The sequence below is a fragment of the Rhinolophus ferrumequinum genome, chromosome 15, assembly GCF_004115265.2.
Source record: "Rhinolophus ferrumequinum isolate MPI-CBG mRhiFer1 chromosome 15, mRhiFer1_v1.p, whole genome shotgun sequence".
NCBI lineage: Eukaryota > Metazoa > Chordata > Mammalia > Chiroptera > Rhinolophidae > Rhinolophus > Rhinolophus ferrumequinum.
The window spans coordinates 49,319,683-49,334,681 of NC_046298.1; the positions used below are offsets into that span (position 1 = coordinate 49,319,683).

Here is a 14,999-nt window from a genome sequence, read left to right on the forward strand (position 1 = left end):
CAAGGAATATAGAGAATAAATGAGGCAAAATCTCAGAGACCACTTATCCTAGAAGAATACCATTCAGAATGCTTTAAAGGTGAGCTCTACGAAACTACCAAGAAATGGTTTATTTCTATCTTATAGAAATTATAACACCCCCCCCCAAAAAAAGTAAAAGTTGCCCAGTTCATTTTATAAGAATCTATAATCTTGATTCCAAAATAAGACAAGAACAATATAAGATAATGAAAAGGTCCATTTCACTTATGAACATAAATGCTAAATTTTTAAAGAAAGTATTAGGTAACTATATATTCACCAGTTTCTTAATAATTAACACATAGTGCTTTTTCAGAAAAGGTAGGGATGGCTTAACAGTAAATCTATCAGTCCATCACCACATTAATAGCATAAAAGAGAAAAATCATGATTACCTTAATGTAGAAAAGCACCAGTTAAACTACAAGAAAACATTATACTTAATAATACAATGTGCATTAAGTACAGTGGTTCTCCACGCTTTCACTTTGATACTAAGAATCATCCAGTGTTGTTACTATTTGACATAGTGCTGGAGGTCCACTACCCTCTGGAAAGAAAAGGAATTAAGATATAATGATAGGACGAGAGTAAATATAATTGTCATTATTGGTAGATGGTGTGAACCCTTACCTATAAAAACCAGCTAGAACTTGTAAGAGAGCAAGATTGCCAGATTGCCAGTCAACTTACACAATATTTTGTTTCTCCCTCTATGCCATCTCTGATTTTAATTGAGAATTTTATATTCTGGGTTTGGTTTATTTTTTTCCTCTCTTAGGTTCCCTCTCTCTCCCCTCCATCTATGCCCCCAGACTTCAAGATTTTCTTTGTGTTTGATTTTTTGCATCCTGAAGATAATATACCTAGGTTTATATTTGTATATTTATATTTGTCCTGTTTGGTATTCTCTGCTTCCTGGATCTTTGGTTTGGTGTCTGTCATTAACCTTGGAAAATTCTCAGCCTTTAATACTTCAAATATTTCTTTTGCTTTCTCTCTTTTTCTGATATTCCAGTTGTGCATAAGTTAACACTTTTTTTTTTTTTTAAGATTTTATTGGGGAAGGGGAACAGGACTTTATTGGGGAACAGTGTGTACTTCCAGGACTTTTTTTTTTCCCCAAGTCAAGTTGTCCTTTCAATCTTAGTTGTGGAGGGTGCAGCTCAGCTCCAGGTCCAGTTACCCTTGTTTGTTGTAGGGGGCACCTCCCACCATCCTGTGTGGGACTCAAGGAATTGAACTGGCAGCCTTGTGGTTGACAGCCCACTGGCCCATGTGGGAATCGAACCGGCAGCCTTCGGAGTTAGGATCATGGAGCTCTAACCGCCTGAGCCACTAGGCCAGCCCCAGTTAACGCTTTTGTCTCACAATTCTCAGATATTCTGAGGCTTTTTTGTGTGTGTTTTTTCTCTGTGTAATTTGGGAAGTTTCTGTTGACATGTATCTTCAAGCTCATTCTTTGTTCACCTGTGTCATCTATTGATAAGCCTATCAAAGACGTTATTTCTGTTAAATTTCTAGCATTTTCTTTTGGTTCTTTCTTAAGGACTTCCATCTCTCTGCTTACATTATCCCTCCATTTTTGCATGTTGTCTGCTTTTCCCATTAGTGACCTTAACATAGCAACCATAGTTATTTTAAATTCCTAGTATGAAAATTCTAAAATCTGTGCTGTATCTGAGCCTATTTTTTGATGCTTGCTTTGCCTCTTCATACTGTGTTTTTTCTTGTGCATGTCTTGTAATTTTTTTTGTTGAAAGCTGGACATGATATACTAGGTAATAGAAACTAACGTAATTAGGTTTTTAGGTGAAGTCTTATGTTAATCTGGCTAGGATCCAGCTAGGTTTAATGTTTACTGTAGCTGTAGCTGCCAGAGGCTTTGGTTTCCTCTAGATCCCTTGCTTTTTTTTCTTCCTTTGTTATCTTTGGGTCTCCCTGAGAACTCCTTCAATAGAATGTGTCTTGCTGCTTGTTGTAATCTGCTGTTATTATACTGAAACCCTGCTGATGTGGTGGTAGTAAAGAATTCAGAAGAAGAAGCAGTCTGAAATCTTAGTAAGTCTTAGTTTGCAGTGGGCTTGGGCTGTGACCTTCAGAAGTCCTTAGCCCTTACTAAGATAGGAAGGCTAGAGAAACTAGAGCTGCCCAACTGGCCCTCCTCCAGGTCCAAAAAGGCTCTAGTATGTAGTTTTCCTTGGAATGCAGGAGTTTGTTATGGAGAGTGCTGTGAGTGTACTTCAAAATATTTACTTTAACCCTTCCCCTGCCCAAAAACATGAGGAGGTCCTCCCCGCTAAACACACCCCAATCTTTAGTGTGAGAACTTGGAGTTTCTGGAGGTAAATTCATGCATGTGGGGGAGCCCTCAGGAATTTTTAACTCATGAGCTAGTCTACACTACACCTCCAACAGTTCACCAAAATTACCAGTTAAGAATTTGTATCAGTTTATGGCTCTCGCAGCTTCTGCTTCAGGTAAGCTGATATTTGCTATGACTTTCTGTATTCCCGTGATTCTCCAAACATTGTAGTGGTATTTCCTTTGTGACCTCAATTCCCTGATGGATTTCTTTTAAAGTTTTTGATTGTCAGTTGGTCGAATGTTTTTCTTGTTGTGAAGATGCGAGTGAAAGTCTCTAAGCTCTATATGTTCTAAAACGGAAAGTACCAGTATTGTTTTTATCCGACCCAAATAACGAACCACAAAATGTTACAAACACTTAAGATTTCATTTTCAATTCCTTAGAGACAGCATCTTCACAGCTAGAATTAGCTTGATTATGGAGTACATGAAGTCTGAGAAATTGGGTCCTGGGAAGGCAGAGTCCAGAGGTGGCTTTGTGGCTTTGATTGGTTATATCCGAGTGACTTAATTTTTAGGTGACAAATGGTAGACCAGTTTCTGTAGCTGTGTCACAATGAGACTGCTAATGCTAAAGTAAGTATTTTTTTTTTTTTACTGAGCACTTAGTATAGTCATGTGCCACATAATGACATTTCAGTCAACGATGGACCCCCATATACAACAGTCCCATAAGATTATAATGGAGGTGTAAAATTGCTATCACCTAGTGACATTGTAGCACAATGCGTTACTCATATGTTAGTAGTGATGCTGGTGTAAACTTTCTGTTCTGCCAGTCGTCTAAAAGCATAGCACATATAATTACATATAGTACGTTATACTTGAGAATGATAATAAATGACTACGTTACTAGTTGACGTATTTACTATAATTTTGTTATTTTAGAGTGTACTCTTTCTACTTATAAAAAAAATGTTTGCTATAAAGCAGTATGCCATGTTATGCCGGCGGTTTCATATATCTTGTGTTTATTGCATCTCTTGATTGCATCATTTTCTCTTGTGCTTGATTTAATCTGGTGTGTTTTGTTCGTCATAGCCTCTAAGTATACAAAACCTGCCAATGTTGCCAGTAAGAGGCCACGTCGAGCAATTTACCTGAAAATGAAATTAAATGTGATTAAGGACTATGAAGGTGGAAAATCAGTGATGGTAATAGCTCGCCAGTCAGGTATGTCCCACTCCATCATAGCAACAATCTTGAAGAACAAGAACAAAGTGACGGAAGCTGTTAAAGGACCTGCTTCATTGAAGACAACAAGACTAACAAAAATTCGAGAAGGGCCTATATCAGACATGGAGAAACTTCTAATAACCTGGATTGAAGACCAGGCACAGAAGCGTATCCCTATCAGCACCATGATGATCACGGCCAAAGCAAAAAGTTTGTTTGCAATGTTGAAAGAAAAGGCCATACCCAACTACAATGTTGAATATACTGCTAGCTCTGGGTGGTTTAAATGATTCAAGATCGTTATTCATTACATAACGTGAAAGTAAGTCGTGAGTCTGCTGATGTGAAAGCAGCTGAACAATTCTTGGAAACTCTAGATAAGCTGATTGTGGAGGAAAATTACTTGCCAGAGCAAATATGCAATATGGATGAAACCTCCCTATTCTGGAAATGAATGCCTGAAAGGACTTGTATCCTTAAGGAGGCCAAGTTAATGCCAGGTTTCAAGGCTTTAAGGACAGGATAACAGTCTTACTTGGGGGCAATGTTGCAGGCTACAAATTGCAACCCTTTGTGATCTGGCACAGTGAGAACCCCAGGGCCTTCAAACATGTCAGTAAGAGCACATTGCCAGTGTGCTACAGGAGCAATAGGAAGTTATGGATGACACAACTCATCTTCCTTGATGCCCTCCTGAATTGCTGTGCCCACGAAATGGAAAAGTACTGTTTGGAGAATAACATACCTTTCAAGATTTTGCTTATTGTTGATAATGCTCCTGGACACACTCCTTTTATAGGTGACCTTCATCCCAATATCAAAGTGATGTTTCTCCCTCCAAACACCACCTCTTTGATTCAACCAATGGATCAAGGAGTTGTAGCAGCTTTGAAGGCCCACTACCTGAAGAGGACCTTTGCCCAGGCTATTGCTGCAATTGAGGAAGACACTGATGCAATTCTGGAACTATCTATGATTGCAGCAAGAACCTTGCTTGGACTTGGGGTGATGTCACCAAGGAGTGTATGGAAAGCATCTGGAAAAAGACACTCAAGAGATTTATCCATGACTTCAAAGGATTTGCCAAGGGTGAGGATTTGGCAAAAATCAACAAGGCTGTGGTTGAGATGGCAAACGAAGGACTTTAATCTGGGTGTGGATGAAGGTGACATTGGGGAGCTCCTAGAGGTGGTTCCTGAGGGACTGACTGATGAGGAGTTGTTGGAACTGGACAGGAACGCATAGCTGAAGAGGAGGCAAGAACAAAAGAAGAACCCCCAAAAAAATTCACAGTGAAGGGTTTAGCAGAAGCTTTTGCAGACCTCACCAAGCTCCTTAAAATGTTTGAAAACATGGACCCCCAACACTGAAAGTTTTTCATTAATAGAGAGGGACGTTCATGGTGCATTATCTGCTTACAAGCAAATCTATGATGAAATAAATCAAGCAAACCACGGTGGGCATATTGCAGAAAAGAGGGACACCTCAAGAAGAGCCTCAGGCAAGTCCTTCAGGAGGCGTTCCAGAAGAAAGCATTGTTACCACAGACAACAGCTCCACATGTGTTATTGCCCCGGAAGACCTTCCCGTGGGACAAGATGTGGAGGTGGAAGTCAGTGATGCTGATCAACCTGACCCTGTGTAGGCCTAGGCTAATGTGTGTGTTTGTGTCTTAGTTTTTAACAAAAAAGTTTAAAAAGTAAAAAAAAAAAAAATCTAATAGAAAGTTTATTTATACAATAAGTATATAAAGAAAGCATTTTTGTACAGTTGTACAATGTATTTGTTTTAAGATAAGTGTATTACAAAAGAGTGGAAAAGTTGTAAAAATGTTACAGTAAGCTAAGGTTAATTTATCATTGAAGAAATTTTTAAAATAAATTTAGTGTAGTCTAAGTATACAGTGTTTATAAAGCCTACAGTAGTGTACAGTCATGTCCTAGGCTGTCACATTCACTCACCACTCATGACTCACCCAAAGCAACTTCCAGTCCTGCAAGATCAATGGTAAGTGCTCTATACCGGTCTGCCATTTTTTATTTTTTATACCATATTTTTACTGTACCTTTTCTATGTTTGGATATATTTAGATACACAGATACTTACCATTGTGTTATAGTTGCCTACATATTCAGTACTGTAACACACTGTACAGGCTTTTAGCCCAGGAGCAATAGGCAGTACCATACAGCCCAGGTGTGGGGCAGGCTAGACCGTCTAGATTTGTGTAAGTGCACCATCATGTTCCGACAACGACGAAATTGCCTAACAACACATTTCTGAGAATGCATCCCTCTCGTAAAGCTACACATGACTGTATATGCCAAACACTTTTTCACTGAGTGGGTATACAACCCTAGTCAGGATTAAGAAGCTGTGTCTTTCTGGGACCCTGGTTCCATGAAGGAGCGATAAAATGGGTTAGGGGAGTAGATTATATTAAAGAGGGAGAAGTGGTAGGTATGAAATAAGGCAGTGCCCCACACAGATTTAGAAAGTCACAAACCACACAAGCACAAAACACCAGGCGAATTCTAAATCACTCCTATCCTAAAATCTCCGCCCCTAGACCCGCCTCACTACCTGCCCATTGCCTTTTACGGGCAGGCACAATGCCCCAGGGCACTGATGGCCTCTTGGACCCCAGCGGAGTCGTCCCCTGAGCCTGCTTCCAGTTTGCCGAGCTCGCTTCGTTTGTCAAGCACGAGAGCTGCGCCTGCGCACTGGGAACCTGGTGAGGGCTCTCAGAAGCCCCCGGGGTCGGCTGGCTTGGAGGCGGTCTGTATTTCTGGGACCCAGAGCCAGGCCTCAGAGGCTTCTAGGCTGCTCTGTTCCCGACCAGGTGGCACCTATAAGGGACAGAGGACAGTGATCACCAGTCGGGGAAAGGAGCTGTGCCTGGCAGCCTCACCGTCTGATTTCAGGACGCCATTGCTGCCCCTGTAGGAACTACATTTCACAGAGGCCGTTGCGGCAGGAAGACACGCCCACTTCCGGAGATGCTTTGAAGTGCGGGCGAGTGGGGCGGGTTCTGAGGAGGAAGCCGCGAGGGGCGTGGGGCTTGACTGGGCAGCCTGGAAAGATGCGGGGCAGAACGTGAACGTGCGCGAGTGACTTGGCGACCGTGACCGAGGGTGCGAGGGTGCGTGGTATATGTCTGTATAAGAGGACGTGGCTGCGAGGAGGAGGCGGGTGCGTGTGTGATGGGGAGCGTGTGCAAGTGTAGGGTGTGACTGGTAGGGAGGGCGCGGCGCCTAAGACTGGCGCGCGTTTCGGTGCGTCTGTGCCCATCCCAGGAGCATGTGAGAGACGGTGTGTATTGGAATTAATGAGGGGTTTAGGGGGCTGAGAGCTGGAACCCTCCCGGAGGATATCACCCCGCACCAACCCACACGCAGACCCAACCACCAAGAAGTTAGCGTGGGCCAAACCCTAGAGTCCTGGCCAAGTGCCCGATTGGGGCGGGGCGGCCAACACGTCTCCTGCCCCACCTGGAGGGAGCAAAACTCCGCACACGTCCAAACATCCATGGGACTGAGTACCGAGGTAAGAGTGACAGGTGGCAGGTGTGCGGCTGCAAGCGTGGAAATTAAGATTTGGGGCTGCTGTGCCTCGGGGCCCAAGTGTTGGAGGAGGATGTCCCTGGCCTCAGAGGCTGGCGGACCCAGGAGTCCAAAGGATTGGAAGGTCACCTTGGGCTAGAGTATAGAGCTGAATTCAGGGAAGGATCTTATCAGACACTCTCCTTCCCAGTCTTCGTGGGTATCTCCAAGGACCCAGGGGAGAGAGCCTTCCCTTACCCATTAGAACATCACCTCTGGGTGCCCTGCTGCTCTTCAAGAAGGACCTCGGTGTTTACGTTTTTACGTGTCAGAGTCGTGTCCCACATATCACTGTGGAATGGGACTTGGGAGGAAGGCGAGATTCACAGCTTCTTCTGGCAGTGCTGAAAGATCTCAGCTTTTATGGCTTAGTCACCTACCTTCTAGTAAGTAAACCAAAACGTTCCCGTACCTCCCTCACAGTTCTCTCTCTTTCCGACCTAACCCCCTCCCCCGCGCGCAGTGGGTAAGGGATGGAAAAAAGTGATGTAGTACATAGTGTTCCTGGCTTGTTTCAGTGCATGCTATAGTAATAGCTAATGTTTCCTGCCTGCTTATTTTGGGCCAGACGCAGTTCTAAGACCTTTGGGGCGTATCAACAGGAAACCTCACAACGTTATGAAGTGGAAACTACCTTACCTCCTTTTCAAAGACGAGGACCTTGAAGCATAGAGAGGAGGAGTAATTGCCAGGAAGTAAAGGAGCGAGGATTCAGATCCAGGACAGGCTGACTGCGAGTCCCTCTGTGCACTGGCTGTCATGTAATCCCCTCAACAAAGTCTTGAGATAGGTATTCTTACCCACTTTTTACTGTTGAAGAAACCAACTCTGAAAGGGTTAAATAACTTCAGGAGTACATATCACAAAACCTCCACTGAGCAAGTTTTTTTTTTTTTAATTTTCTGACCTAGTTTCTCTTATGTAAAATGGAGTAACAGGTACCTCATAAGGTTGTTACAAGGATTAAATGGACTCATACCTGTAAAGTAGTTGGTGGAGTCCCTGCCACATAGTAAGTGTTCATTCTTATCATTATCATTATCATTATAATAATACTTTCAGAAAGCAGTGGAGTTTATAGGGAAGAAACCAGAATTAAGTCAAATACTTGTATCCTCTTGCAAATAGAAGAAACTTGGCTTGGGGGGCAAGGGACTTCTTCAAAACTGTAGTTTGTCACAAAGCAAAATGAGAAACTGGGTCTCCTAATGGTTTTTTGGTTCAGTTATCTGCAAGCCACGTGGACTCTCTTTAGGGAAGATGGCTTTTTCCGAGTCTCATTGAATCTATATGAATCCTGGCTAGTTAGGGGACGTATTTCCTGTTATATTCTGGTGTCTGCTTGAGCAAATAACTTGGGTACTGGAGTCAGGCAGACCAGGGTGGTGACTGGGCTCCATTATTTGCAAGCAGTATGACTTATACAAAGGCTTCACTTCCCAGAGCTTTCATGTGTGAAATGTTAATAGTAGTTCCTATTTTCATTGAAGATTGCGAAGGTTAAGTCAGAGTAGTAATGATATCTGTAGCATACCTGGTTCATCTCTAGCTAATGAGTGGTGGCTTTGATGGAGAGGAGTGTGGTCAGCCTGAACACCCAGAGCAGAGCAGAACCCCAGCTGTAAATTGTGGGTCTTACAGCGAGTGCCTGGACTGTGAGGGGTGGTTGGGTTGGTGGGAGTGGGAGAGTGAACAGGGAGCTGAAGGGAAGAAAGAGTTCCCAGGTCGTGATGCTCATGTCACTACTCCTTTCTCCTCCCCCAGCTCTGCCCTCTCAGGGTAAAGCCCTTCAAATGAGGGGCCAGGAAGAGGAGGAGGTGATGGGGATCGAACTCTTCCAAGCTATGTCCCTGGTGAGTTAGTCCCTCTCTCCTCCTCACAATACGGTTTTGCTTTTCAGGGTTTGGTAATGTTTGTTTCCTTCTGAGAACTGTCTGCTTACAAGTTCTACCCTGGGACCTGAGTCCTATTTCTTCCCTTTCTGATAAGTGGTGGAGTCACAGGGAGAGACTCAAACAGCCCAGTGATCTCTCAGAGCTTGTGCTTCTTCCTGTTTGGTGTTTACTCTTCATGCAAGAAATGATCCACACAAGCCTTTCCCTCTGCTCAGTCTTTTCATAATCATCAAACTATGCAGAAATGCAGTCCTTAGAGTAAATTTGAGAGCCATGATCTGCCTGGTCCCTAAGTCCCCCTCCTGGCTCTCAGAAAGCTTGCGATCTGTGATCAGTGCTGCATGTGGAGAGTAGGCTTCCTGTGGAGTGGTGGGGGAGGGCCATTAATAGCTCATATGAGCACCTTTGGGTGAATTAGGAAAAAGTGTCCCTTCCTGTTGACTGAAGCTCTGTTACAGGCCACAGTGTGGCAAGAGGAAATCTTTATTTGAGCTCGTTTTTGCCTCCTTGGCAAGAGATCCTTGTACAGGATGTAGCCTGCACAGTCATACTCATTGTTGGAGGGGGGTGGGTGGTGGGAGGAATTGAATCACAGAGGAAGTGATTCCTGAGTTGCATCTTGAAGGAAGTGGAGGGAATCAAAAATAATTTTAAATAGTAAAATTGTTTTTATTTTACATCAAAGACACAATGAGCAGTTTATATCAAAACCAAACACCTTTTCTTAGCAAGATATAATGCCATAAAACATGGTCTACCAGTAGAATGTGTTCCTTTGAGCATTTAAACATTTGCTACAAAAGCATTATTGTTGTCAGAGGAAAGAGTGGCAGAATATGGCATAAAGGTTAGTAACATGGACTCTTGAACCAGATTGCCTGGGTACAAATATATGCTAGATATATCATCTTAATTTCAGTTTCCTCAGCCATAAAATGAGAATAATACTAATTTATAGGATTTTTGTGAGGATTTATGTTAATATATTTTAAGTGTTTAGAGAAGGACCTGGCACATAATAGGGATTACATAAGCATCAGCTATCTGTGCCACTATTTGCCTGTGTAGCTCCTGTTTGCCTATGTGCCCATGTAGTTACACACACACACACACACATGTTGAAGACTACAATATGATGTTTAAGGCACAAGAAGCACTGAATACCAGGACTCATTTTATTTCCAATGAAATATTAATTTTAAAAAAAATAATAATTTATACTGAATTTGGGAGAGTCCTGGTTCTGGGTAAGATGGGCTGAGCACACTGCACTCTGTCTTCCCCAGTGAAGCTTCTGTAAAACCACAACAACATTCCTGGAGAAGTGGTTAGAGGCCTCTAAAAGGTGAATAGTAGCAGGCAGATTGGCGAAGAAGCCCAAAATGTGGAGTGCCGCCAAACATGTGGTGGGTTTGCATTTTTTCCCCCTCCCAATATCTCATAGCATGGATTCAGCAAGCATAAAACATAGAAGTGGTATTGGCATGGATAGAAAGATCTACAAGAGAAACATTCTAATTTCAGGCTCAGGAGGTGGATAAGGGATCTAATGCTCAGAGAGTGGCAGTGGGGGTCTCCCTTTAAAAAAAAGTTTCTCTGTTTTTTGTGCCCTGACAGTGGCAGTGGGGGTCTTCAGGAGTGTAAAACTCAGAGGGAGGAGAAGTTTTCTCTGTGGTTGGAGAACCTGTGTTCCCCAGAGGGTGGGAGAAACCCTTGCTGCTTTTTTTTCTGCTTCTGTCCTCACCCTGCTTGGCTCCAGGGGCTGGGTACAGTCATGGCAAGTGCACAATGGAATGGAATAAATAAGCTCCCAATTACCTGGCCAGAAGACTAAAAAGGGGAGCTCCTGGGAAATGGAAAATACTGGAGAGATCACAGAGAGGGTGGAGTTTTGGAAATCAACCACATAAAGTTGTTTTTGAACTCCGAGGCTTACTCTGAGCTGCTCATGCATGTATCTGACCCTAAAACTAAGGATTAGACCACTGTTCATGAGTGGTACACAGTAGGACAGGTTAATATCACTGCAAAGGCTTTGAAAATGCAACTGCTTTTGAAAAACAGCTCACAGAAGACTAGTTAGAATGTGCAACCTGAACGCAACATTTTAAACAAGACATAGAGTCTTATAACATCCAAATGTCAAGGATACAATCCAAACTTACTTAGCTAATGAAAAGCTAGGGAAATTTCAATTCACAAGGGACGAGACAATCACCAAACACTAACATTGATGAGACACAGATATTGGCATTATCTGGTAATGATTTTGAAGCAGCTATTAGAAAAATGCTCCAACAAGAAAGGGTGAACACTCTTGAAACAAATGGAAAGATAGTCTCAGTCAAGAAATATAAAGATCAAGAAATGATAACTATAACAGCCAAAATAAGCTCACTGGATGGGAGCTTATTGTCATGTCAGTGGACATGACAAAGGAAATAGTTAGTGAACTTGAAGACAAATAGAAACTAATCTGAATAACAGAAAAAATATTAAATAGAGCCTCAGGGCCCTGTGGGACAATACCAAGATGTTTGACATTTATATCATTGAGTCCCAAAAAAGAGGAAAAAGTGGAGTGTAGAAAAAATATTTGAAAAAATAATGGCTGAAAAATTTCCAACTTTAGTGAAAGACATAAACTTGTGGATGCATGAAGCTCTGCAAACTCCAGTGTGATTAAACTAAAAGAAATCCCCTCCTGAAAACTAAAGACAAGGAAAAAGAAATTCTCGAAAGCAGCCAGAGAAAAATAATGCTTAACATAAAGAGCAACAGGATTTGAATAACTGGATTTCTCATCAGAAACCATAAAAGTCAGAAGGAAGTAGAAATACTTTTATAAAGCACTCAAAGAAAAGAACTGTCAACTTAGAATTCTATGTCCAGTAAAAATAGCTTTCAAAAATGGAGGTGAAATAGTTGCTCATATGAAGGAAAACTAAGAATTTTCTTTGACAGATTTCTGAAAGAATTGCTAAAGGAATTTTTTCACATAGAAATTATACCAGAAGGGAACTTGAAACATCAGGAATGAAGGAAGAAGTGCAGCAGAAATGGTAACTGTGTATATGTAAATACAACAGACTGTTCTTTTGAGTTATTTAAAATATCCTCAACGGTTGAAAACAAAACTTATAGCTTAGGTTTCCTGAACAGAACAGGATTTGAGCATAGGTGGTCTGGCTTCAGAGACCATGTGCTTAACTACTGTAGTATACTGAAATTAGATAATATATAAGTGAAACTTATTGAAGTATTAAACCAATGAAATGTTTCACCCATCTCAGCCTCCCCCTTCTTTTCTTCTTTCCCATCCTTCCTTCGTCATTATCATAGGTGACAATTCTTGAGCACTTAGGCAGGTACTGTGCCTGTTAATTCATTTAATTCTCACAATGCTGCTACAAGGTGGGTACTAAAATCATTCCCATTTCAGGTGGGTAAACTGAGGCACGAGTGAGTTAATTAACTTGGCCAAGATCACCCAGCTGGTCGGTACCAGAGTCTGAATTCTTTAGAGTAATCTGACCTTTTTCTCTAGTCCTTATTTAAAACTCTTCCTTAGATGTTGATATAAGTGAAATCACAAAATAAGAAATGGAAAATCTGCCAGCCACCTCAGAATGAATGCCTGACACCACTTGCTGGTTGGTTAGGAAATTCAGCCCATGTAACAAAACACAGGTTGCTTGACATGTGCTTAGCTCATATGATCTCTCCGAATAGTTTCTAGCAGATCATCAAAAACTAACTATCCAAAGGTGTTCTTCTCTCCTAATCCAAATATATTTTTATTTCAAAAGAAAAGAATGTTGCTAGACATTTTTCTCTCATTTTTTTAGGCACACCTTTTTTTTTAATTAAAGTTTATTGGGGGTGACAATGGTTAGTAAAGTTACATAGGTTTCAAGTGTACAATTCTGTAAAGATCATCTATATATCACATTGTGTGTTCGCCAATTTTATTATTTAGAGCAATTTTAGGTTGACAGCAAAATTGAGAGGAAGGCATAGAGATTTCCCATGTACCCTTTCCCATGTGCCCTTTATCCCATGTACCCTTTAACAAACGCCCCTAGTTGATCTATAAGCAGACAGTTGACAAATCTTAATCATGTGATCCCATCCTGCTGGTATTGTCATTGTTTTTAGCCGTTTTTGAATTTGGCAAGCGTATTCTAACAATACTATCAAAATGCAAAAAATATAGAATATCTGAACCAATCTCGATAAATAACTAATTGAATGACTTGCCATACATAATATTAATATGATTCAGGGTTACCTTTTCATCTCTTTTGTGAATTTTCTCTTTATTCTTTTGCCCAATTTCCTATCTTTTTGGTCTTTTTCTCAATTTTAAAGAATTCTGATGCCATTCCTCTTAACTGTCCTGTGTTAGGCACACCTCTTAACATCTCAAAAACACTAAGATTTCTTAGAATATATTGTGGAGATTGAAATCATGTTCATCAGGTCAGCGTCCTTCCTTGAAACTTTCCTTCACAGTACCAAAGCTCTTTAATTTCTCCATGTGGAAAAGTGATATAGCTCCTAACATAGATAAAATAATTTAGTACTTGATACTGTTTTGAAGGCAGTCAACATTTTTTCACAAATGCTCATAAATTTCATAGAATTGTAAATACTCCAAAAGCAGAGAGCATCTGTCATATCTTTTTTCCTAATATGTATGTATAACTAGGCAGAAAAGTTGTCCAGTAACTAACTACCTCACCTGGATCATTTAGACCGCCAGTACAATTACTTACACACAATGTTTGTTTTTTTTCCCAAAGTGTGAATAGCATAATCCTTTACTGTAGGTCCAGCTAAATGGGGGCATGAACACTGTTTGAGCAAAATTATGTTTGTGTCATTTCAGGATTCAGTGACTTTCACAGATGTGGCCATAGACTTCTCCCAAGATGAGTGGCAATGGCTGAATCTTGCTCAGAGGACTTTGTACAAGAAGGTGATGTTGGAAAACTACAGAAACCTGGTGTCAGTGGGTAAGAGCATCTTTCTCCTTCCACCTCCTTATAGGAGTTTTTCCACCTCAGCCATCGTTCCTGCCTGTATCAGCATTTTCCTACAGTATCCCTCTTCTCTCAATAACATTTGGACTGGGTCATAGCTCTGGAATGGCCATAGCGTAGCCAATTTTCTTATCTTAATTGCAGGTCTTTGCATTTTTAAACCAGATGTGATCTCCTTATTGGAGCAAGATAAAGAGCCCTGGGTAACGAATGAAGAGATGAAAGGAGTCCTGTGCCCAGGTAAGTACAGGATTACTGGAGCTGGGAAGACTGTTCTCAAGATATTTCTTCTCTTGAAGACTTATTGGAAAACACCTCTCAAAATCCCTCCCCCCTCCTTTTTTTTTTGTTTTAATATGGGGCTTTCTGAACATGTGGGCCTGCCCATGCATGATGAGATTGGCACTGTTTAGCAAATGACTTAGTTCTCTCAACATGATCCCTATGACTCAGACGGTAAAAGCAATTCGTTTTTTCTCTTGTTTTATGAAAAATCTTTCCCAAATTGAACCTTCTTGTTCTAACATCATTTTTAAATGGACCTTCTCTTTCCCACTGGTATGACCTACAACCTTTACCTTTATTGATTTCCTACAAATCCCATGGAACATTTCTGAACTCTGTTATTGTCCATTGATATTTACCTAGTTTTGCTCAAGTACCATATTGTTTTAATCATTCCTGATTTTCAACATTTCTGAATTCTTTTTTCTTTTTTTTTAAAGATTTTATTGGGGAAGTGGAACAGGACTTTTTATTGGGGAACAGTGTGTACTTCCAGGCCTGTTTTTCCAAGTCAAGTTGTTGTCCTTTCAATCTTAGTTGTGGAGGGTGCCGTTCAGCTTCAAGTTGTTGTCCTTTCAGTCTTAGTTGTGTCGGGCGAAGCTCAGCTC

At 41.3% G+C, this 14,999-nt stretch overlaps 1 protein-coding gene across 6 annotated transcripts in view; it reads left to right on the plus strand.

The window, feature by feature from the left end:
* The first annotated feature begins 6,623 nt into the window (after positions 1-6,623).
* Positions 6,624-14,999, plus strand: part of ZNF470 (zinc finger protein 470) — a 37,770-nt gene continuing 29,394 nt past the window's right edge. The window contains exons 1-6 of one of the 6 annotated variants that reach the window (XM_033127676.1): positions 6,624-7,110; positions 7,439-7,552; positions 7,735-7,956; positions 8,931-9,019; positions 13,953-14,079; positions 14,251-14,346. In XM_033127676.1, coding sequence (XP_032983567.1) covers positions 8,960-9,019; positions 13,953-14,079; positions 14,251-14,346 — 283 coding nt within the window. In that variant the 5' untranslated portion in view covers positions 6,624-7,110; positions 7,439-7,552; positions 7,735-7,956; positions 8,931-8,959. Of the gene's footprint in view, positions 7,111-7,268; positions 7,553-7,734; positions 7,957-8,930; positions 9,020-13,952; positions 14,080-14,250; positions 14,347-14,999 lie in introns of those variants that run through there. The other 5 variants (XM_033127675.1, XM_033127679.1, XM_033127678.1 and 2 more) reach the window with 5 other exon arrangements.